Source organism: Ammodytes marinus, assembly GCF_949987685.1.
Source record: "Ammodytes marinus genome assembly, chromosome: 19".
NCBI lineage: Eukaryota > Metazoa > Chordata > Actinopteri > Uranoscopiformes > Ammodytidae > Ammodytes > Ammodytes marinus.
Genome location: NC_137223.1, coordinates 12904336 through 12929163, shown reverse-complemented (window position 1 = coordinate 12929163; position 24828 = coordinate 12904336). Strand labels below are relative to the sequence as shown.

At 43.3% G+C, this 24828-nt stretch overlaps 1 protein-coding gene across 1 annotated transcript; it reads right to left on the bottom strand.

Annotated features, from left to right (window-relative positions):
* Window positions 1–62: 62 nt before the first annotated feature.
* ppp1r13bb (protein phosphatase 1, regulatory subunit 13Bb) lies at window positions 63–24774 on the bottom strand. The gene is made up of 18 exons (XM_080047836.1): window positions 24436–24774; window positions 24019–24172; window positions 17884–18031; window positions 15408–15527; window positions 14667–14737; window positions 11934–12035; window positions 10486–10660; window positions 9980–10179; window positions 9734–9898; window positions 9236–9428; window positions 6039–6172; window positions 5123–5582; window positions 3727–4529; window positions 3497–3634; window positions 3268–3401; window positions 2979–3145; window positions 2619–2818; window positions 63–2127 (listed from the first exon to the last, which is right to left on the bottom strand). Exons 2-18 carry the CDS (start codon window positions 24025–24027, stop codon window positions 2086–2088), a joined length of 3261 nt encoding a protein of 1086 aa, XP_079903962.1. The 5' UTR covers window positions 24028–24172; window positions 24436–24774; the 3' UTR covers window positions 63–2085.
* Between the last annotated feature and the right edge of the window lie 54 nt (window positions 24775–24828).

Genomic DNA, 24828 nt, shown 5'->3' with positions numbered 1-24828 from the left:
GACATTAGTCATGCCGGAGCTTCTGTTTTAATGTTCACATTTACAGAATTGAATGTGTGAGTACAGCGTTTATACAGAAAGCCCACTTGTCCATACAGCAAACAGACATATTACACATCTCCTCACACTATGTACATGGTAAGCTATGATAAAAGCCTGGGCAACTAGCACACTTGGCATACCACACAGTCACTCAAGGTTCAGAATAAGTTGATGGGGCTCTCGATGCCCGATAACATGAAGGAAAACAGGTGTGTTTGTGTCACTGGAAAGGTATGTACCTGAAAGGGGGGCCGCTGGAGGAAGAGAACTGGGAAAATTCAGGATTGTCTGAAGCGGACTTTAACGTCTGAATCTGAACATTAACATTTCAGACACAAGAACCGCCTCTTCACTGATCTATAACTCATGCCCGTGGTGTTTTTCTTTCTTTAAATTTGGGATTTTGTCTTTGTTTTGGTTCACTTGCTGAAATGAAACTGAGGTTGGTTGAGTGATAAATAGCAATATGATCACTAGTTTAGTGGTGGAACAGTGTCAGCAACAGTATTGTTGGCCCTGAGAGAAAGTGTTTTCAAGTGTTGAGTTTGTGTAGTGGGGTAAACTTTTTTTTTTTTTGGCGTTTGGTGTGGATGCACCATGATAATGTCAGTGTCTGGAATTCATTAAACATTTGAGAGTTCTCCATTTCATGTGGAGAATGATACTGCTTTAATGTAACAGGAGCAAAAATGGTGCATAAAGGAAATACATGCCCAGACTCATTTAAAACATTTCCCATACTTAATCATTATTCACTGAGCCGATCACACCTTCAAGAAGTGACATATTTCTGTTTTTGGAGTTGACCTTTGCTCACCGTTTAACTAAAATGTTTTAAATCTACTTTTTTTCCAGTTCGTGAAACTTTAAATACTTTAGATAGGAGATCTTTTTAGTTTTTAACCATTATACACACCCTACAGATGTTGCACAGATGCAGCTTTTCTCACTTTGGAAAACTTTCTGGTTAAGCAAAAACACTGTTTATGTCTTACACATTTCCATTAAGATATCTTTGGGAAACTGCAGCTTATGAGTTTTTCATTTCAGGGATGTTCAGAGAAAATATTTTTAAAAACCTTGCAAAGGTGGACTCGAAGTGCGATTCATGACAATTTGCGTGCCGTCAATCTATATCCATCTTTGCTTTAATACGCTGGATTTGTTCGGACTGGCCTGTGTCGTTAATACTGAAGACTTATTACATTCTTTTATTTTCTCCTCTTCAATAATTTTTCTATATCCATAAGAGTATCTGAAGGGACTTCAATCAACTCCTTGAGGCGGTTTATCATTATCCATAGTTAAATAACAACTGATTATCTCACTCTTCAACTATTCTGCAAGGTCTTAGGGAGGAATAGAATTAAAATATGTAAATCTGCATTCATCTTTGGTGGCAAGACTACAACAAAATCAAAAGCGCATTTTTCGGGATTATTTTTTTTGCGTGCAAGGGGATCAAATTGTCAATAAATAAAACAACTTTAAGTCTTATAACCCAAATGACAAATTAACATCCTCTCACCCTTAAAGATGATTTTTCTTTCCAGTCACCATTTAGTTTCATGTAAACCAGTTCCACCAGTGAACTCATTAGGGAGATTGCTGAAGAAGTGTGAACACTGCAAGAAATACTGAGACAAGAGGTTAGTGTTTTATTCTTCCAGTTTACGTCTGATACAGAGCTGACACTGAATCGGGATAAAATAAAGTTGGGACAATGACAGAGCAATGAGATTTAGAGGTGGTGATGGTGGGGGGGGGGGGGGGGGGGGTCAGGAGTGAGTGGTTCAAAAGATTTTTCTCATTTGGAGTGCTTGTGTTTCAGTGTGTGTGTGCGTTTAGGTGTGTACAGATGTAAATGTGTGTGTGTATAAGAGTTCGGTGCCCACTGCGTCAGAGAAAAGGGATTTTGTGAGAAGCACAAGGCCGGGTGAGGTTATGGCCACAGGGAGAAGACGGTGCACCAGACTCCTTTGTTCTTTGCTTTCGCTTGTGTCATGAGTCCAGCTGTTTGCCAGAGGTCAGTGGAGTGAGACGCTACGCCAAGGAGCGCTGGCGAGGCTTGATCCTCGGATAGAGCTGCAAAAACGGAGAGAGGAGAAATGGTTAACGTGACGGAAATGACAAGCTAATTTTTGTTATAATGCTGCTTTGTCAATGACATCTTAGGGACTTTCTTTTCAATGTCTTATTTAAAAACTGTTTACACCATGACTATCGAACTGGGCCCAAACAGAATATATTCTTCATTTCCCCCTAAGAAATGTAACGGATAAATAAATAGATAATAGATAAATAATAAGTTAAATCAAAATGTAACAAGCCAATCTGCCCATAGGTCAAGTCATGAATCGGTCAAACTGTCATTGAGAACAGCAAGTAACTTTTCTTTTCTTTAGGGAACAATAGATAACATGCCTTACCATTTCAGCTAATAAATCAAGATACACAAATCAGAAAACCTGAATAGAAATGCCATGCACTGATTATATGTCCTACCCATGGCAATCTAAGTTAAATTTAAAATGTAGCAGTTGGAATCATGGCAGATAATTGTATTCGGTTGTTACCCCCAGCAGGTTGCGGGGCACGTAGCCCTCCTTGTCCTCGAGTCGCGCCCACCACCAGTCCGTTTCGCTCTCGTCCTGTCGTCGCAGAATGGTGATGGCGTCACCCTCGCTAAACGTCAGCTCGTCTGGGCTCTGAGGTTTGTAATCCCACAGACCGTACACCGTCCCCTTGTTCATCACACCCAGCTTCTCCTGAACACCTGCATGATAGAGACCAAAACAGAAAGTCAACATAACAATGTCATTAGATCAAAATCAAAATCTCAACAGAAAAAAATTATTGTGAATTATTAAAACGAAGTTGCCTAACATGTTTTTTCTTGGACTGAGATTTGGACGGATATTGACATCATCTCTCACCGTATAGAAACTGGGAGCACTGGATGAAGCCCTCCTCCATTTCCTCGCATTTATCCGCAGCAGTCTCCACATCGCTGATGGTGCTGGCAAAGATGGCGGCCCCCGACTCAACCAATATCTTGCAGAGATGAACGCTGTTGCAGGAGGCGGCACAGTGAAGCGGAGTCCTATTCGAGCAAAATGATGAAAACACAAATCAGGGAAATATAATGATATATTATATAAATGTGAAAGGATTTAACAACAGATCGTGTCAAATCAAATTTGTGTTGAGAGAGCTTGGACTCACCATCCGTCGCTGTCTGCAGCGTTGACGTTCACACCAAAATCCAACAGGAACTTGACTATGTGGTGATGTCCTGCGCACACTGAATTGTGCAGGGGCGTGATGCCCTCGTCATTGGGAGTGCTGGGATTCTCCACCTGGACCAAAAAAGAAAAGAAAAAAGGACATGGATGAAAATATGAGTCGTGCAAATGAAAATTAATCCAAATGTGCGCACAGAGTCGGGGCATACCTCATAGATGATTCTCTGCACGAGGTCAAACTCTCCCTCCAACGAGGCATCCAGCAGGAGGGCCAGAGGGTTGAACTTCACCCTGAAGCCGTGGCCCGTGCGCTCAGAGCTTGGCTTCTTCAGGTTTGTGCGCTTGTCCTGTAGCGATTAAACAGAGGAAAGATATAAGTTACAACTTTATTACCCTTTAAATGTAATAATAATAGTCTCTGTGTATATGCATTTGTCACCAGGGCCTGTGAGAGTGCAGTGCCGCTCTCTTCTGGGGTTGTGACCTCCAGCACAGGGCTGGGCAGCAACGCCTCAGATCCTCCCACGTTGTTGTTGTGGTCGTCATCATCGTCATCATCGTCCTCCGCTTCAGCAGGATCTCCCAGCAGCCCCTCTGGTGGCGAGGGCAGCGGCTGGTTGTCGTTACTGTCTGTAGAATGAGCCGGGGCCTCAGAGCCGGGTTCCTCTGCTCCCAGTGGTGGAGGTAGTAGCGGTGTCTCAGAGGGCAGGTTGCCATTGTCTGTGTCAGCCATGGAGTCTCCTCCTCCCGGATAACCCGGAGGAGCGGCCGGCTGATAAAACGGCGTCCCGTTACCTGCGCCGTTGCCACCTCCCGATCCACCGACTCCGTTCCCCTCGATGCCTCCCGCTAGTGTGTTGAACCTCTGGTAGAGCAGCTTCTGGATGTTGGGTCCGCTAGGGCCCTCCGGTTCCGTGATGGAGCTGCGCTTCTTGAGCGGCCTCGGAGCGTTGGCCAGCTTTTTTCGGAGCACCTCCAGATCGGCGTCGCTCTGGTAGCGCATGGGGGAGTGCACCATGGGCGTTAGCTTGGTGGGGCTGAGCGGTCTGGGGATGTTCTCCACACTGGGAGGAGGGGCCAGGGGCTCTGCTTGCTGGAAGAAGTCCTGTTCGTCAAACTCTCCATCCAAAGCGTCCTCGCTGCCGGGTTGACTCTGGAGCAGCGGGAAGGCCCCTCCCGCCTGGACGAAAGGCAGGGGCGACGGGGGTGTGGAGCTGGGTGGGAGGACAGGCTTCCCGTATACTACAGACAAACAGACACATTTGATTTAATAATGAAGGGCATTGACATCATTTCATCAATCATTTGATTCTTATGTGTTACTTTGTCCATCTTTCTCAGGGTCGATGAATTGAACAAGTCTTTCTGCACAAGTTCACATAATTCAAGATGAATGGGAAATGTTGAAAATATTTTCTGCTGTACCCTTCATACAAGTCTCATGGGTCATACACAATTTATTCAAGACAACACTGCATTGAAAAAGTGGCAACAATACTGAAGCTTCAGACTGTATTACAATAGGATCATAGGAGTAAGCGATTCCGGAGAATGCTTGTTTTCAATTTTTTTTTGTCAAAATCAGTGAAGATCTCCTCACGATCTGTAACTTGACTGCCTAGGCTGTGTATTAACACTGGATCTTTTCCCAACGCACACGCACAGTACGCACAGCTAGCGTACTGTGAGGAGATATTCACTGATTTTGACAAAAAGTTAGTCAACTAGCATTCTCCAGAATCGCTGATTGCACGTTTAAGTGTGATCTTCTCTAATGTATTTTCACAGTAAGACCTCAGACACTGGGTAATCCTTTTCTAAAGCTAAACGCTTACCTGCTTTGAGAGCAGGCTTGAGGGGCTGGCTCTTTGGCGCTGCCTGCTGGAGGTACATGTGATAGATGGAGCTGGAGTTCATGGTGGTGGGGCCCTTTCGAGGCGACTGAGGCCGTGACCCTCTGTCAGGGATGAAGGGGCGTACGGCCACGGCTGGGGGGGCATCCAGCCGCTCGCTCAGACCGGGAGGGAAGAGCGGGACGTTAGGCTGGAAGGTGGGGCTCGGCGGCACAGAGATGCGCTGCTGGATCTGCTGTGAGGACGAGCCTGTGGTGGGGGGGACGCGGGGCCAGGCGGGAGCCGGCGGGGTGGGGAGAGGGCGAGGGGGGGGAGGAGGAGGCACGTCCTTGCGGCGATCCAAGGTGGTGGCTTGGTTCGCAATGATGAGGTGGGAGCCATAGGGGGGCGGCTGTGGCTTGGATATGGCAGGGGATGACACAGACATTTTAGAGTCTAGCACCTGTGTGAAGAATAATGAATTATTCACTTGCAAACATCCATCGTTAAAAACAATGTTTTATATTTTAAAAAAGTCAAAAAGTTGGAAGTCAGTGATTCTGGAGAGTGCTTGTTGTCAAAATAATTCTTTGTCTAAATCAGTAAGTGTGTGTGTGCTGAAAAAAGGCCGGTGTTAATACACAGCCTAGGCTCACACAAGTATGTACAGGACAGGTAGTGGATTGTGAGGAATTATTAACTGATTTGGAACAAAAGTGATTTTGACAATAAGCCTCCTCTAGAATCGCTGACTCCACATTTAAATGTATGGTTATATTGAATCAATACGCTCTGGAATTTTAGCTTAATGTCGAAAACATTTCTTATTTACGCAGCATTACTTCAGTAGCTTAACAGCTACAAAAACAGTGGACATCTTTGAATACATTAACAGGGGTATAAAGAAATAGGACTAAACCTTTTCTGCACTTGGAGTGATGGGGGAGCCCGAGGCAGGGCTCTTGGCCTGGGTATCAGTCCCTGAGTCTTTTCTCTCAGGAGGCTTTAGAGAAGTGCTGGTCTTGCCTACAGACGGCCAACCAGCGTCATTAGCTAGAGAACAAACAGGACACAGTCAGTGTGTTGCAAAAGAGAGAAAAATACCAAATGTATTACAAATGTATTACAACTCAGGGGTAGTGACCAAGCATGTCCACCAGAACTAGGTCTAAATGGTAAAACTTTTCTTGTTTTCTTTTTGTTTTCTTTTCACAATTTTATACACACAGAAACATGTTTATCTGTACCATTTTGACCTAGGGTTGGTATTAGATGGAGGGTTCAGGATTTTGTGTAGTCTATCCTATTAACCAGACATTCAAACAAACGCTTTGTTAATGTTAATTCAGCATATTTCACACAGAGATAATGCAAACAACAGTTCCTGCAAAAAGCTTAATTTCTTGCAGTATACTCCCACTACTTCTCCAGGTCAAGGAAGTAAAAGGCAATAACAAAAAAAATGGCTTCATGTACAATTGAATTAAAACACTGATAATAAAATAAAACTGATCAAAGGGATATGAAAATTTCCAATACAGTGCTCTTACAAAATACTTATTCTAAGAAATCTTCTAACAGGCATTTCCTCAGAATTTCCTTTCTCTACATGTGGCCAGAAACATCTGGCACATCACAACATTTATCCTTTATTGCACAAAGGATTTGAAACTTTCATTCTGTACCAAGTTTTTGTCAAAAACAATGTAGACTAAATGCTTCCAGACGGGCTGTCGATCAATAGGACAAAAATCCTGAGCCTTCAAAGATGGCAATGAATGCACTTGTATTTAGTTGTGTAGTGATTTCGTTTATTTGATAAATAGCAACTTAATTAGAAGAGTTAGGGATGCAAGTAAGCAATGTAATGTTATGTAAATGTTTGTCTTCCTCAAGATAGGGACAGCAAGCGTAGGCAAAAAAAAAAAAAAAAGAAGAGGATGGAAAAGGGAAGACAACAAAGACAGCAAAGGTTGTTGTACATATAAACATGAATTTGGATGTAAACTATTTGCAATCTTTTGATTTAAAAATGATTTAAATGTAGCATTGGCAGAGATGAAACAGTATTAAAAACATAGTTTTACAAACACTAACCAGAGTCTAAAAAGAAACGGCTTGAAAGACATTAGCTAAGTGAATCCAATGTAATATTAACATGGACAAGTTTCCTTGGACATGTTAAGTGTTGGACAACTGAAAGTGACAGCTGTGAGAAGGTGATGTGAAGGTTGAGGTTAGGCCGGCCGGGTATGTTATGAAAAAATAACATTGGTACTGCATTGCAAATGTAAAATTAATTCAGGCACTCGACTCATTGAACCTTCTCAGAAGTGTGCGAAACACACACACAGGATCCCCAGTGCTTTATCAGTGACACTTGCCTCACATGGGGCGTGATGTCATCTGCGATTAGGGGGACAAAATTTCGGCAATATGGCAACAAAGTGTTTTAAGAAGCCAGCCCACTACATTGACGTCATTAGCCAAAACAACAGAGGAAACACTCCAAATGAAATGTCGACATGTTGCTCAATGCTGCACCACTAGGGGAGCGTTAAGGATGCCAACAAGACGCTTCCTTCAGTCAGTGATTGTTCAAGTTAACAAGGCGCAGATGCTAGGCCACTCCTCAGAATCCCCAGCTGTGCATGTAAGCTTTGGTTTGTCTGGTGGAGGAAATCATTCCCATTACTTTTAAAGCAGAATCTGGTTTGTGGAGTGTGAGACATCAGTCATAAGGGACTTTAAGCAGCAACGTTTTAGAGAGGGCTACAGCGCCCGTGAAATATTCCAATGCCTGGGTTACCGTAGTAGTGAAATCCAATATCACTAATCAACGCTCACAACTGCTACTGTTTGACATGTGCTTTAGTACCCGATTTATTGTAAAATAAGGAGTTTGTATTACTGAACAATAAGAACAGATCCAGCTATTAAGATTTTTCTTTGGCGTAGTGCTGCTCACAACGTCAAAACACTCGTTCCTCCGTTGTAAACAGACGGACTACGGCGAAGGGAGGTGATGACATAAATTCAAGAATGCATAACATTGTTCTCAACCACCCGTAGCCGTCTAAAACCAAACTGCGCTGCTTGAATTCCCTATTTTCAGTGTAGGGGGGCTCAAGGCATGACTGAGAATAGTACAATTATGACCGTCTTTAATTTCCTGGCCAATCATGATTGATGTTTTAAAGATAAGTATGTTATATGGAGTAAAATAACTCCAGCACCGGCTTAAGGATCCTGTTACTACAAAAACAAAGAGAGAAGGTTCAGGGAGCTGCCATCCCTCTGCTTAACACAGCACTGTGCACTCACGGGACAGGCCGTCAGAGCCAGTGGAGGCTCCGGTGCCCGGCAGTGACTCTGGAAGAAGGGACGGGGGAACCGGGTCCACAACAATGTCTAAATCAGACACCTTCCATGGGCCGGCAGGCTTACGCACACCGTCTGCCCCGCAAAGAGTTGAACCCCCCAAAAAAAAAAAAAACACACACACCGAGCGACACACAGACGTGACGAAGACAGGACACGTCATAGAGAAGTGAGAGGGGGAGGAGAGAAGAAAAAAAAGGAAGGGAACCACAGTACACACCACACAGGAAGAAAGCCAGGTTAGAGAGGAAGGAGGAGAAAAAAAAGAAGACAGTGAAATCAAGTTCCGGGCGGAGCGTTAACTGAGAGGTCAGGTAGGCGGGAAAACAAGAGTTATAGTTGAGGCTCAGGGGGGAATTACGATCACAAGCTTTTCATGCAAGATGTGTAGTGGGGTAAGACTTCTGCCTCTGGGACTACATGCGATAAAGCTACTCTCTAACTGCATCCGGGAACTTCTCATATGCTTATTGCCTACTTTATATATATGTGTCCAGGTTCCTTCTTTCTTAAAAAGGTGGAGTCAGTGATTCTGGAGAATGCTAGTTGTCAATGTTTTTTTGTTGTTGTCAGAATCCTGAATCGCTGACTACACCTTTAATGAGGAAAATGAGACGAGCAACTCACTCAAAATGTAATATAAACTTTTATTGATTTGTGGTGGCCTGGTATCATCCAGTATCCACAACTATGTTTCTTAAAAGTAAAATGTCATTTTATGGGTGTTCAACCAACCTGACTTGGTGCGTCCATGGTTGGCTTGGTTATTAACGCCCAGAGTGTGTGGCTTGAGTGGATCGGCTGGTATGGTGTAGCCTCCTTCCTGTCGGCCCGGCACAGGCACCTGGATGTACGGCCCCACGGCGGCCACGCGGCCCAGAGTGCCAGGAGCCGGCTGAGGGGATGGGGGCCCGTTGGATCTGTTCAGCTGGAAGATGAAGAAGGTCGGGGAAAGTATTGTAGGTTAGAAGCTTTGACAGCGAGGGGAAAGACAACCAAGGAGTTTTGAAGTCACAAGAAATTATTTTCTGCACTGCAGATGGTTTCCCCCAAGGGAACGTGAGCGAAAACCTTTAGTCTGCAAGTTTCCTCTTAGAATTTTTCTATTATTAAAAGTGAACATTTGGAGAGGCTGGAGTGACCCATCACTGAGACGGGAGTGTTTTTCGTCAGAAGCATTTTCAACAGAAAAGAGTCTTAAAGAGGAGATGTGTTGAGCGCTCTTAGTCTTACAGGGAGGTTCTCTTTTTGACGTGCCTCAGCTTTTTTCTTGTAGAGGCGATCGCGCAGCTCGCTGATGCGCTTGTCCATGAGCGTCACTTCCATGTTGCGTTTGTTCAGAAGCTCTTTCTGTTGCTGCAGCTTGCTGTTCTGGTCCTGGTTCAACTTGTTCCGGATCTGTGGAGGATTAAATTTGGAAAATGTAGTGGGACCTATTAAAAGCATTCAATGTTTCACAGTTTTTTAACAAGGCAGTACCTGAAGCTCTTGGTAGAGTTTCCGGAGCTCCAGGGCTGCAGTGCCGGTGACTTGGCCGCCCAGGGCCGTCTGTATGCCGTTGAGCTTTCCCCTGCGCAGGTCCTCCAGCTGCACACTGAGCTGCTCCACCCTCAGCACCGCAGACTGGAGCTCCACTTGCTTCTCCTGGAACAGACCACTGACCTGCTCGATCTCTGCAGCTGAAAGTGAGCCAAGTAGAAAAAAAAATACAGCTTATTATACACAATCCACATGGAAGGGTACTTTCTAAAAAGGAAAAAAGTTGCTGCTTGTTGCATGGAAAAAAAATGATTTTACAATGCACATTTTCCATCCCACATATTCAGGTGTGATCAGGCTTTTCTTTCCCTAACTCAAGTTTGCAGCACTGAGAGAATAAAATGCGCTTATAACCGCATTGTAGTTTTTTTCGTTTTGTGGAGGCCTGATCAGAAACAACAGACTGGGGTGTAATGAAACGGCATCCCTATAGAAAGTATACATACACAGGTTGCCATTGATGACCTTGCTGTAGTCCACCTGGCCCCTCATGGCCCGGATCTTCTTGAGCTTTGACTCCTGGTTCTCCACGCGGTCCTTCAGCCTCTGCAGCTTCTCGCTCTCCGAAACCGTTTGCTGCTGGCGCCGCTCCTGCTGCTTCAGGTACCGCAGACGTTGCTCCTTCACGGAATGAGACAGATTGATATTTTAATCCCGCAAACAGGTCAACAAAAGGTACACATTTGACAGTTGTGTTGCTACCTGCACTTGAGACGAAACCTTATTTTATCCATGCAATGCTTTTTTTTTTTTATGAGTAAACGCCGAAACATACACAACCAGAAACACACCACCACAATGCCTATAACCCATTACTGCGGCACATACACCTAATAACTAGGCTGAATCGTATGACTGTGTGCACTCAATGAAATGCCGCACTGTCTGAAGGCTTAAGACAGGGTCAGATGACTTCATCTCTCTACCCAACTGAGAACTGCTCCAGATAAGCTCCTAAAATAGGAAATGACAGGCCCAGGTTTCCAAATGACTGCAGGGCTTCAAGTGGACCTACTTTTCAGATGTCACAACACAAAGCCAATAAAATAGTCTTCTTCCATGTCTGGGTCGACTGCACAACTGATCAGCGCACCACGCGCACAGAGGTCAGACTTGATTAGTGTACTGAAAAGCTCCCAATGACCGACAAGGTGCGCTGGTTATGTAGAGGTTTTATATAGTATTCCTGCCATTATGATCTTTTATCAGTACTGCAGAGCTGTAATTGGTGAAGTCTCCTTAGTGTTTAAATTCATGGATGATTTGCAGGCTCGAGTCAGCATTGCAATGTCTGTGCACGTGTTCGTATAAAGAGCGAACTGTGAAATGTGACAGACTGGACAATACTAGCACAGTGACTCACGCTGCCTCCCATCTCGTTCCTTACATAACTGTCTGTCACTGTTTCGGTTAATTGTGGGACTCTTTGGACGAAAGCAGTTCAACGGTGGTTGATTATCTCTCTAACATAGAAGCTTCCAGGCCTGTTGAGGCCTTGAACCAATGCCTAGTCTGTGCCTGTAGGATCGAACAACATGGAACACCGCACCTTATTTTTTTTAAAGATGTTTTTTGTAATTTTTCATGCTTTATTGATAGAGACAGAGGTGAAATGGGGCAGAGGGAAGTGACATGCACAGAACGACCGCGGGCAGGAATCGAACCCGGGTCTGCTGCTGGGCCCGGCCCGGGGGGGACGCCCTACCAACTGAGCTAAGGGCGCCCCAACACCGCACCTTTTTCCTGTTATCTATGCATGTCATGTGTGAAAAGTGACAAGCTGTGGTGGGTACTTGATAATATATACAATCTGCCATGTTGAATGAAAGACCATTACAATATTCAGGGGTAATAAATCATGGTGAGATTGAGGAATGAAGACAAGACACACTACCTTTGCAACGAGCATCTGCTGCTGAGCCTCGATTTGCTGCTGCTGCCGTGTGGCCATCTCCTGCAGCTCTGACAGCGTGAGCTCAACACGCTGATTCCCCACCTACACACACACACACACACACACACACACACACACGAGTACAAGGATACATGACTTTTCCTCAAGACTAAACAACAGCATTCAGTAAGTGAGTAAAAGTTCAAATGATGAAAATCTTAATTGTTCTCAGTAATACCTTAAAAAAGTAAATAGTGCGGGAGGCCGTGCATTGTCTTGCATCTTTGTGCATCTTTATGCCCTGTAGTTTACCATTCAGGTAAATGTTTATCTTGTTAACACTTTTAAAGACAAGTCAATATCTGGCATAACAGGTTACTACATAAGAACAAAAAACACAAAAACAAAGACACACAAAAGCCATTTGCACAATAAATTCCTAACTTTTCGTCTTTGAAACAAACCCACACTGACTCAAGAGACATTATTTGATGTAAATGATCAGATTGGTAAATGTCTTTTTTTATATTATTTGGTGTTTTCACCTTTATTGGATTGTTTTAAGCACCAAGACGAGATGGGGACAGAGAGGGGGAGGGGGTAGATCAAGTGTATCCACTTTCAGAAAGCCCAAGTACTGTAGAAGCAACAGTAAAATCATCTTTCACGCTTTCAACTCTTTCTTCTGTGTTTATCTGTTGAATTTCCACAAAGCAGTTGCTGCGGTCAAAACACTGCTTTTGGGAAGTGCGTTCTCTTTTTCAATAATAGGCTGAGAAATGTAGAAGAAATATAAAATACTGGTTTCAAATTTGAGGTGCTTGGCAAGAGGCATAGAAAAGGATGACGACATGAAGAACAGGAATATATATTTGATAGCTAAGTGTGTGTGTTTTCCTTTGCAGATTGCATGGCGTTTTCCAAAACATGCATGTAAGCTTTAAACAAGAAATACAACCCAGGTGAGTACAGGAATGAATATTGTATGCACTGCTCTTTGTCTGTTAGAAGAGGCAGACAGCTCTGTGACTCATCTTGTCTGAATGAAACATGATTAACCGAGTTGAGGCTCAACCGAGGACGGGAAGAGGAGAGCGGGGGAAGCCACTGGCACACAGCCACGCTCAAATGCACTCAGGCAACGCGTCATCGGTGACAATTCACCCGCGGTAGACACGGAGACACACACACACACACACACACACACACACACACACACAGTGATGATGAGGGTACAGCAGAAACACCCGACCCAGCAGGAAAAGGAGGGCAGCAGCCTCAATGCAAGCTGATCAGACAAATGTGAAACGGCGAGAGGATCAATGATCACCAGCTAAAATGACCTTTTTTGCTTTTATCTGCCATTTATCAAGAAAATAAATGGCAGATTGATGGATAATGCAAACAATCCTAGTAGCAGCACTCAAGCTTATTGACATGGCCAGATTTGGGGGTGCAACTATTGACTATTTTCATTGTTGATAAATATGTCGATTTTCTCAGTTAATCAATTTGTCGTTGCAAAATGAAAGATTCATTGGTTATCTAAACACCTTTTGGCAAAAGAAATGAAAACTTTCAATACTGCCACAATAAGCTTTCTTCACCAATTATGGAAGCTATAATCGTGATGCTTATAAGAAATTTACAAAATTTAATATGCTTGTGACCGTGGCATTCCCTTGAGGCAACTCCACTCTTTACAGTGTCCATCTTTAGAAGAGGATCGGCTCTGCTTGGTGGAGAAAAAGAGCTACGCAGCCCGTGGAAAAAAAAAACCCCAAAGCAATGATCCTCTTAGGGGCCATTATGTCATCATGCCGGCCGACTGATATAATCCTCTAAATCAGATATTAGAAAGGAACTCAAATGAGCCTCAGCACGGCGCAAAAACCGTGACAATAAAATGGCTGTTTTAGCTCGTCACGCTGTGGGTTTTAATAGGTTAGTAGCGTTTTTCTATATCTGTGAAAGTAAACATCACCTCACAAAACTTCCTCAACACTTACACGAGTCAAAAAGTCAGGATAAAAATAAATGGCTGCTGGGTGCTCTTGTGCTACTCAGCTACAATCTTCTATTTTTTTTGCAAACAGAAAAGCCACAACCGCACCATCATGTCCGGGCTGCACTGGACGCTACCATGCAGCCTCAAGGTGGAATTAGTTACGATTCCTCGACCGCAACACTTTACTATTGTGAAATCTGGGACAGATGGTCAGAGCGAGAGAAAAGGATGCCTCGCCGCAGGAGCTGCTCTTATACGAGTCATTCACTTCTCCAGCGCACACGCGCGCGCGCGCACACACACACACACACACACACTTCCTGAAGCCAGAGCTGGACATGCACAGCAATGGGTTCACCTGATAGGGACACGCTGGTACTGTGTGGGAGTGGGACAGTCCTGTGACCCCAGTTACACCAGTAACCAGACACATAGCTCACTGTTGATCTGACACGCTTTGCTCAGACCTGGAAACCCTTACCAAACAAGATTGGATTTTTGTTTATCTTTTCCCGTTTTCTCTCTCTCCTTATAAATTCTTGTGTAACTGCACTCTCTCCAGGTTTTTCTTATACATATACTTGTCCAAAAGAACACATACATAAACGTATAAAAGTCTTTCACTGTAGGCCTGATATTTCCCTGTAATTGAGGCACCAAAATGACAGTTATTAAAAGCAGATTATTATTTTAAAGTCATTTCGATGACGTTAATTAGCTCTTACCCCATTCTCATTGTGCTTCTCTGCGGTGTTTCCACCCCTGCGACTCGTCTGATCTTGAGACTGTTGACTCCCTGAAAAAGAGAAACAAGTCACAGTCGTAAAAAGTCAGGCAGGACGAAGACACTCAGAGTGTGCCCGAGCGAAAGCCGTGCTCTCACACACACACACATGCACACACACACAACTGCAGATTCAGAGGCTACAACCATTGTCAGGAGCAGTTTGAAAATTCACCGACATGATTGCACATGACAGAGGCAGAGGAGAACTGGGACATGCACTGCTGACTAAAGCCACATAACTCAAATCTTTTTTTGTATGTATATAGAAGAAAGGCTTGATGGGAAGATGGGAGTGCATGATTTAAAACATTCACAGGAAGAGATGGATAAGTGGCCACTTCTGCTATACTCCTATAAAAAAAACACCAGGTATTCTTGATGGTACTTTCTCTGCAAAGATCAAGTCAGTTAAGTTCTGAATATGAAAAAGTTAATCAGATCAGAATCCCATCTCTGGCCAACTTTAAACTTGGTGTGTGTCCATCCTTTATGTGTCCACACACACATAGACACTGACCTCAAATCCATCAGCAGAATCTTTTGTGTGCGTGATGCATGAGTAAAAGGTGTAATGCATTGTGCACATGCTCGAGGGTTTGAAGAAAGCAAAAACTCAAAAGACTTGGTACAAGGGTGAGAAAGGGAGAGAAACATTGACAGACAGCGGCGGCCATTGCACCTTGATCACTGCTCTCAGTGGGCGAGTCTTCGTGCCGGAGGAAGAACTTGACTTCTTGTTTCCGAGGCCCCCACTTCTGTAGATGTTCGTACATCATGTGTTCGAAGGGGATGGCTCGCTCTACAGAGTGAAGAAAAGTTCAGGAAATGGGAAAAAGATAGATTATTTCAAATGTCATAGTTTTCTAGTACATGTCCAAAAAGTTTTAAAAAAGGCAACATTCCAGTAGTGCCTGTAGGTTGTTCAAAGAAGAAGTTTGACACTTGGATAACTAGGTCACATTCACGCTGAAAGTTAGATTTGAAAACCTCTCATGTTAGTCTTTTAAATATGATGAAGCAACAGCTAGCTGCCGGTTAGCTTAGCACAGCACAAATACTGGAAACAGCTAGACTGGCTCTAACAAAAGTAACAAATCCCCTCTACCATCAACTCTCAAGCTCTTTAATGTACTTATTAACTATTTTGTTTGTTTAATCTGTAAAAAAGAAAAGAAAAAAAAATATGCTGTCATCGGTTGATGTGATTTGTTGAGCATAGATTGAAGAACAATGCTAAAAAAAATTGTTCACATTTTAAGGGACGGCCCTTTGTGTGCAAAGAGACAGAGAGACACAGAGAGGTTTTAGGAGGTTTGGGGGGGGCAGACGGCTGGATTGTCAGGCACCAGCCGAACATGATTGCATAACGTGGGCTAATAAAGCCCTTGGCTGGGACGTTGTTTTCAACGGGAGTGGCCCTCAGCCAAAAATGCTGATAACATCAATCTCAGCTGTATGTCAGCACGACTGTGGTGATGGGAGCAACTCGCTTGGACTGAGTGGAATCTGCTGTGACAGTGCTGTGGACTGTACTGGCATGTAACCCTTCTCTGACCCATAATTACTTCATTTATTAAGTCAATTATTTGCCAGTGGGGATGGTAGAGTGTATTTTTGTTAGAACTTTAGTGCGTACCTTTTCATTTAAATGAATGTCCTTTACAGTCAAGCCATTGTAGAATGAGTTGAAACTAAATGGATTTACCCCTATCAGCTCCATAAAAATGTATTTATTAGGGCTGTCAGCGATTAAAAAAATGAATCTAATTAATTACAGGCTCTGTGATTAATTAATCTAAATTAATCGCACACTTATATGACACTTTGATGCCTGTTTATAAACAACTGTAGGCCTATTCTCTCTCTCTCTCTCTCTCTCTCTCTCTCTCTCTCTCTCTCTCTCTCTCTCTCTCTCTCTCTCTCTCTCTCTCTCTCTCTCTCTCTCTCTCTCTCTCTCTCTCTCTCTCTCCTCTCTCATCTCTCTCTCTCTCTCATCTCTCTCTCTCTCTCTCTCTCTCTCTCCTCTCTCTCTCTCTCTCTCTCTCTCTCTCTCTCTCTCTCTCTCTCTCTCTCTCTCTCTCTCTCTCTCCTCTCTCTCTCTCTCTCTCTCATCTCTCTCTCTCTCTCTCTCTCATCTCTCTCTCTCTCTCATTAAATATATTTAGGGACTACTAGCGCCGAAAGCAAGAAGACACAAAAAAAAACAAGCAGGCTAAATGACGCACACGCACAACGGAGGAAAAAAGACAGGCATATGCTAGGAAGAGTGAGAGGGGGCGGGTGTCCGTTGAGACGATCGCAACTAGCAAACAAAAGTGAGACACGAGGAAGATTGAGAGATAGGCCTACTGTTTTGAACCTACATTGTTAATTAGGCACCCACTAAATCAATAATGCACAGACACTGCGAGACACTACCTTCATGCTTATTTGCCCGGAGCAGCCCATAACATCGAGCCCTCGGCCCCTTTCCCCTGCTTATTTCTTTACTCTTTAATCCCGTGCAGGCCGTGTCCGCAAGATACAGGTGCAGCTCCGCTATCGTCTCACCTCTTTAGCACCGGGTCAAAGGGCAATATAGAAGTGCGATTAATCTGCATTAATCTTTTTTAATCGCGTTAATTTTTTCTGCGATTAATTAATCGAAATTAACGCTTTAATTTGACAGCCCTAGTATTTATCAGTTTGGCAGCGTTTCCATACTGGTGTCGCCCCCCAACACTGGTGCAGGAGCTTCCAAGAAGTGAACACAAAATGTTTGAGTTGTTGATTGAAATGCTTAGTAAAAACCTGGACGTACAGCAGAAGGTATAAAATCCATGTGCGATCACCGAAGGCTTACCTCATGTAGAAGCGCTAAAAGTATTATTGTAATTACTCAGAATTCCTCATGGGGCAACATAAGCTATAACACTATAGCTTTAATACAGGCCTTTCTTCTCTTTGACGGTGTGAAACTTTATTTATGGCCTCTCCACTCACTTTCCGCCTTTTTTTCTTTAAGGAAGTGCTCGTTTTTTGGGGAAGGCCTCATAAAATATCTATCTCGTGTGTGAAAAGTGGACATGCATTCCGTGACACCTGCCATTCTTCCTGTTGAACAGAGGAGAGCACTGAACGAAATAACACCATGTTCTCCGAGCCGCCCTTCTTACCGTTGCCTCTCCAGACCTCGGCCAGGTGGCAGCCGCTCTCGCCGGGCTCTTTGCAGAACTCCACCACGTCACGACACGTGGTCTCCGGGGTGATGGGCACCTCAGTCACGGCCTGCTCCCCGTCGCTGAGGTACACCGTCAATATCATCTGAAAAAGGGATGCAAAAAAAAACTGTCAGGACGAGGCTTTCATAATCCCAATGGCAGTGAATAAAATATGTCAAAGAGATAATATAAGTAACTTTAAATAATAAAAGATTTCAATAATGGTGTTAGTTTAAGGACAAAGCTTAAACCACTGTGTGCTGACGTGCTACATTTTCGCTCGTGTCCGTGCCTGCCACATTTCTGTTTTGCTGTGATTAGGGCCTGCTGTAGCGAGGGAGATACACAGTTTGGGCTGAGAGATGTGACAAAGCCAAACAAGCCCACACATGCTTCTGTCTTGAATTCACAGTAAAAGAACAAGTAGAAAAAAAAAGAAAAGTAGAAAGACCACAAACATTACGTCTTTCTAAAAGTTCTCAAGAAAAGACTTTCAGGACACGTTCTAATCTAAACCCTCTGCAATGCCAGTTAGGTAATCTCTTGAGTGTGTTTGGGAAGTATTTGACCGATGTTAGGACAAGGGCAAGGCTTTAAATGAACTTCACCCTAAATGCGGCGTCTTGGAGCAATCACTTCAGAGTTCAGAGGGCTGCGAAAGCTCCTTTGTACCCATAGCTATCAAGAGTCTGTCCAAACATCCTCAGCCAACCAGTGAAGGAGGCTGACGAGGCAAAGAGGCTGCAATGTGGATACGACCTTTGGACGAATGCATACAACGCTGCCTGCTGCATAGTTTGTGTCTTCAGCTTGAACACAAGGGCTGAAAGGGTTAGGTGGTTAACAAGCCCGTTGACTGATAGATAATCAACAAACAGCTCAGTCTGACTGATTTTCTTTTTTTTGGGGGGGGCGGATATTAACTTGTGATTTTATTTTTAAACCAATATTGGATTTTGATTTTAAGTGAATTTTTTTTAGCTGAAATCTTATGAACCAGACAATAGGCTAGAGATCCTTACAGAGGGAATAATATTATCATAAAAAGTTAATTCATTATTGATAAATCATTCTGTACATAAAGACCTATGTGGATTACTTTGACTTCTTGGCTCTCTTGGAATCCACATTTTGAGGAGATGAAGAACAAGCCAAACAGATTACCATGAGCTCTTCTATATTCAGCGTTATAAGTAGCGACCCAATGCGTTTTTCATCCTCGCGATGGCAGGCAGATTTTCATCTTTTCTCTTTGGCACAAAAGCACTTTAGGGGGTCGAGGTGTGCCTTCCTGTTTCATGTGACAGGCCGCACTTTTAGTGTCACAGAAAAACAGGAGTGTGGAGACATCATGATACAAACATTGAATATATATAAATATTTCAAATAAAGCCAAGAGTTTGGAGGGAAGTTTAAGTTCAAAGGTTCTCTGTTTCAAAAGACAAGACTTTATTTCAGGTGCGAGTTCAGCTAGTTGCCAGTAAAGAGAACAGTTAAGAGTGGTTTGCCTTTAACCTGTTTAACTCTAGGGTTATTTGTACACACCTCAGTGGTTGATTTGTGGACATTTCCACTGCAAGGAAAAAACTTCAAAAGTACAATGTAAAGAACACAAAATAAATCCCAAAATATACTGTTCAAGTAAAGAATATTTTAGGTATCAGCTAAACTGCAGGTATTGTACAAATGCAGAAATAGTAGTAGATATTCCAATGCACATTGCAATAAAGTCTCAATGATGCATAACAACTTTACAGTATGTGTGGCGTCAGGGGGCATTTTGTAGTGCTACAATAATTGCCAGTCTACACAAACGTCACGTAATATGTGAGTACAGTCGCTGAGGCTGAGCTACCTATAGATTATTGCTTCTGCAAGACAAAGTGACTCACCCTGTGTAACGATGCAGCTGTGTTATTCATTGACATTTTCTGCAGCCGCCTATCCGACACAATATTACAGCTTGTGGTATAGCCTCTGCAGATTCACCCAGCTCAATTATGAGCCTAAAAACTCAGATTTTTTGGGGGATTCAGACGCTGTGTCTGATGAAATGATGCCGGAGCAGAGGCAAGTGTTTTGAGCCGATGTGGTCTCCTTCGCAAAACCCCAAAATCCATCCATCTATGATTACATATCGCTCCTTACAGCGATATGAGGAGATAGACTAGTAATACAAAAATAAATGGCAAATAAAACTGAAGAAAGAAATTGTAAGTAAGAGTGGACACTTGTTATGTTATGTCCACTGATAGATAATTACTTTGCTAATCCTCTGGGGATTTTGGAGTGCTAGCAGTTGCAAAATAAGACACAAAATATGACAGAGAGAAAAATAAGCAAACACAAAAACACAGAGGACAGCAAAAACACGTCAGTTTGAATACAGTTAAGACTGATGCAATTATTTGCATTTGTTCCAGTGGAAATTCTTATTTCAATACATTTTTTACTATAGGGTTCAATAAGTTAGAAAAACCTAATGATATATTGCAGCAATAAAGTAAATAGAAAAATAAAACCACTATAATCTGCACTCAAATAATTAAATTGGTAAAAAAAATGTCATAACAAATCTTCAATTATTCACGATGCAATTACCCAATCAGACAATAGATCAAAAGGTGCAAATTTGGGTGTAATTTTAATGTATTAAAAAAAATACCTTCGCACCAATACCAAAACTACCAAACCATTTGAAAACACAAGAAAAAGTCAGCTGACTGACCGCTGAAGCAATACGAACCGCCCTCACTAAGCTGCGTCTGCCCATGTTCTTGGCTCTTCTGACCTCCCTCCGTTTCCTCCTGATCTCCTTCTTTGGTGGCCGGTGGTGGTGCTCCTTTGCCCAAATGGGGCTTTCCTTGGAGAGGCTAACGAGACCGCGCAGCACTAGAGTCACAAACCTCTTCATCATAGCATGAGACTAAATTGTTATGCCATCCCTGAGCGGACCGCCGAAAACCGACAGCAGCGTGTGCATCGGAGAAGTGCTGCGGAGGAGACTTGGGGAGGAAAAAAAAACACTTGCTATGCGTGTAGTTCAGAGAGGGAGGAGGAGGAGAGGAATAGAGACAGAGAGAGAGAGAGGGAGAGAGGGAGAGCGGGAGTCACAGGGTGGTGGGTGTGGGTGAGGCAGGGTGCAGTGTCCTTCTGTTGGACATTTGTCCCTAGGTCGTGCCAGTGGCTGTAACACGAACGACTTCATGCCTGCTAATGAGAATACTTTGGCCACAGTTGTGACTGGCAAGCGGGTGGGATCATCCTTATACTTTATGTTGGCTGTACATGACTAGAGAACATATACAGTATCCTTCTTGCCTGGGGCATAATGCTACAGTGGGCATCATCTGGAGATAGGGGCATTTATCATTTAACTTTTGAGAGGGATAACGGAGGACGCTCAGCTTGGCCTGATCTCCAGCAGGAAGATTTGAGAAATGATTTCCTCTTGCAAACACTGTCACTGATTTACACACAAAGAGGTAACCACAGTGAAGAAGGTAGGTAAACCAAGTCAACAAAACACTCCACGATCAGTGTTGATTTATCATTTAGTTAAACACACACGCACACACACAAAAAGAGCTTAATCCGGGACAACTATTCACTAGGATGCGAGAAACATGCCTTTGACATTCTTGAATGTAGACTAGACATTTCATCAGCCAAGCACTGCCCTTTGGGCTCAAATGGCACTGAACCAGATGGAGGAAAGAGGAGGTAAAGACATGACAAATGATGTGAAATAAACTGGAACGAGCCAAAGGACAGGGTTTTGTGGGAAACAAAAAAAAAATTATATGCATTGTGTGTTTGTAAAATTAGAAAGTTCTTTGTAAAAAAAAAAAGGGGGGGGGGAATATTTATATATATTAGGTTCAAATAAAAATAATAAATAAATGTTGCGTTATTAAGCTGGATAAACCAAGTTATAACTACACTGGCTTAGCTTTTACTATATTTTTAACTGGAATTTTTGCTTTTGTATTGAAAAAACTGAGACAAAACATGAACTTGGACAGAGGGGGACATGTCAGGTCCCCACAAGATTTAATCCGCAGTTGAAGAAGGGAGTTTGACTGAAAGCTGACTAATGTGCATTAGAGCAAGGCATTAAAAGGAGACTATTTAATAATACAAACTTCCTTCAGCGAAAGGAAGAGAGATGAAGTCTTAAACAGGTGGAGGTTGTTAAATAAATCAATAACTATGACTATTTTCATCTTTTCAGAGTCCCTTTGGAGAAAAGGGACTACCTGCGATAGTCATATCCATTAAATGTTTTACTTTTCTATTGCAAGTGCTTCATGAATTAAGTGTGATGGGCTCGGCTGATGTTATTCTAAACCAGCATCATAGCAGCAAAAAATGTTAGCAGTGACAATAGGACGCAACGTTTACATTTCCTGTAAATCACGCTCTGCCCAGCTCCACTGTCTGAGATTAATGCCACATGACAAATCTACTCAGCTCAAAAGTTCCCCCCTTAACAACAGAGCATTAGTGGACACCGCCACACAGCCCCAGATGAGCTACGGTCCCATTGGCTGCAGCAATCACGCGAGACCAAAATGCAGGCCTGCCTCTCTGCTCCACTGGCTCATTGACTCCGATGGACTGTCGGTGCCACAGGCTACAAACGTCAACAGAGGAGCTAACAGTCACACTGTGGCGAATATAGGAATGGGTTACAATACCCATACTTCCCTGCTATTTAATATGGTAGACAAAAGATCTAAGATGTCCCAATACATGTGGTCTGATGCAGCATGCTCAAAAATACCTGGATGACCTTACACATCCGGTAGTGATTTTTAGTGTGGAAACCAGCATGCTTTTTTTTTAGCCGATTTTGGGCCACAATCCATTTGCGCACCAGAAGTTACATCACATCGTCTGAGCCTCAGAGTGAAAAATAACCAGTGGTGCGACGGATATGCAAGCAAGAGGCAAGTTCAAGTATAGATGTTATGAAGAAATAAATAAGGACACGTATGTCCTAATTTCCTCATGAATACTGCATGCAAACTACATGATCAATTGTAGACTAGAAAAAAGAAAGAGTATGTGATTTGGAATGCAGTTTCGATCCACCCCCCCTCTCTGTCACTGTGTCCTCCTGGGAACTTCCAACCCTTTTGGTAGTTTGTAATGAGAAGTTGATGTTTTTTCTTCATGGTGCCAAACAAAATGTTACTGAACCTACTGTAAACCTATACTGCGTCTAAGTTCACATTACTGTCCCTGAAGGCCAAAAAAGGGGCAGCAATCACGTCTCCCACAGCCCATCTGTGCATTCTCAGCACAAAAGATAACAAAAGAAGCCCCGACAAAGCGTGACTCCAACGGGGTCGCCATTCAGGTATTCTATTCTCTACAACACAGAGCGTCTTGAACAATAACAGTTAAAACACACCAGGACAAAAATAGTTCATGTAATGCATGCCAAAGCCTATACCTGGTGCTTTAAAACAGCTATATTTAAACACAATTTCACTATTATTACAGAGTAAATATTGGTAGAGAGCAACATGTCTTATTAATATTATCTACATCTAAAGTCTTAGGAGGGGAAACACATTTAGTTAATTGTACTAAAAAAAGCAAACGGCTAAGCCACAACAATGCCTGTTCATCAAGTTATGACTAGCACTGATGTATAGTCATAACTTATATGTAACTATAATGTAAGTCCTGTCGGTATGGATAGGATACCTTATCAATAATAGAAGATAAAGGTTTATTACTGTAGTTCTCTTATCACACGTATATATTAGTTGAGGAGCAGTCAATGTGGACAGATTGTGTGTGCATTGATAGTTTCTCAATTTCTAAAACACATCCTCATATGTTACTTTGATGTTTTGGGGGGACTGAGGAACCACATGGCTAACCCATGTGAATGAAGAAGCCCAAACTCAACAAAGCAAGATTAAAAAGGTGTGACCATTTCCACCTTGCACACAGGTTGGATTCTGTGCAAGAGCGAGCAGTCCAATCATTAGTTAAGAATGCATTGATCTTCCGAGAAAATAAATGGGAGAAATCAATCAATCAATTTCTTATTATTTTGGTAGGAGAACTTACCGGCATCATATTTGCAGCTGTGGCAGGTCAAAACCAGGGGTGCATCGGCAAGTCGGTCTCGCTGCTCACACTTCTATCTCCGACGGCCCCACCAAGACCCACCTCTGCTAGTGTATGGGCTCCTGTTTCTCCAAAGTGACAACCAAGGTCCTGTCTGTGAAACAAAAACAGTTGGTCAGCTTTAGATAATGTCAAGCTGAACATTGTAAGGTAGTTGACGGCCCAAAAATAAACAAGGTAAATGTTATCAACGTGAATTTAAATGGCCCAGGCGTGGCTCTGTGCAGCTGCTGCTACAAACAAGCAGAGGGGCTTAGCCAGACCCTGATAGCTCTCGAAGCAACGCAGAAGCGACTCAAAACAAACGACATGCAGTGAAACGAAATTACGAAGTCATGACACACGAGTTATACTCACCAATGTCAGAGACTATTCATTGTTTCGGGGAGTGAATCCCGGCTACGTTACTGTTAAAGGCACGCAGCTAACCCGCACCAGCTGTCAACCAGCCAGCTAACGTAATGTGTTAGCCGAGTTAGCTGCTCACAGAAGCGGCTAATAGACGGTTTGCACGGTGGTCTCTCCTCTCTCGTCGGCCCTTCCGTCTGCTTTGGTTGAACATGGGCACAAGCTCTCGACGGTGGTGTCTCTCAGGCGAACAAAAACGTGTTATTCTCCATCCGAGTCGGTTACGTGTTTTTTTTTTACGATGGCTATGAATAATCGCTAGCAGTGCTAGTTGACGAAAATACAAAATATCTGGATCCAGTTGTTGACGCTGTGAGGGGCGGGGCTACACCGCAGCAGCCG

Excerpts from the sequence above, each read along its gene's own strand:
- ppp1r13bb (XM_080047836.1), bottom strand. Across the intron at positions 3,635-3,726 it reads CTGCACTCTCACAGGCCCTG|GACAAGCGCACAAACCTGAA; the intron begins GTGACAAATGCA and ends TAATCGCTACAG. Across the intron at positions 2,819-2,978 it reads GTGCTCCCAGTTTCTATACG|GTGTTCAGGAGAAGCTGGGT; the intron begins GTGAGAGATGAT and ends TCTATCATGCAG.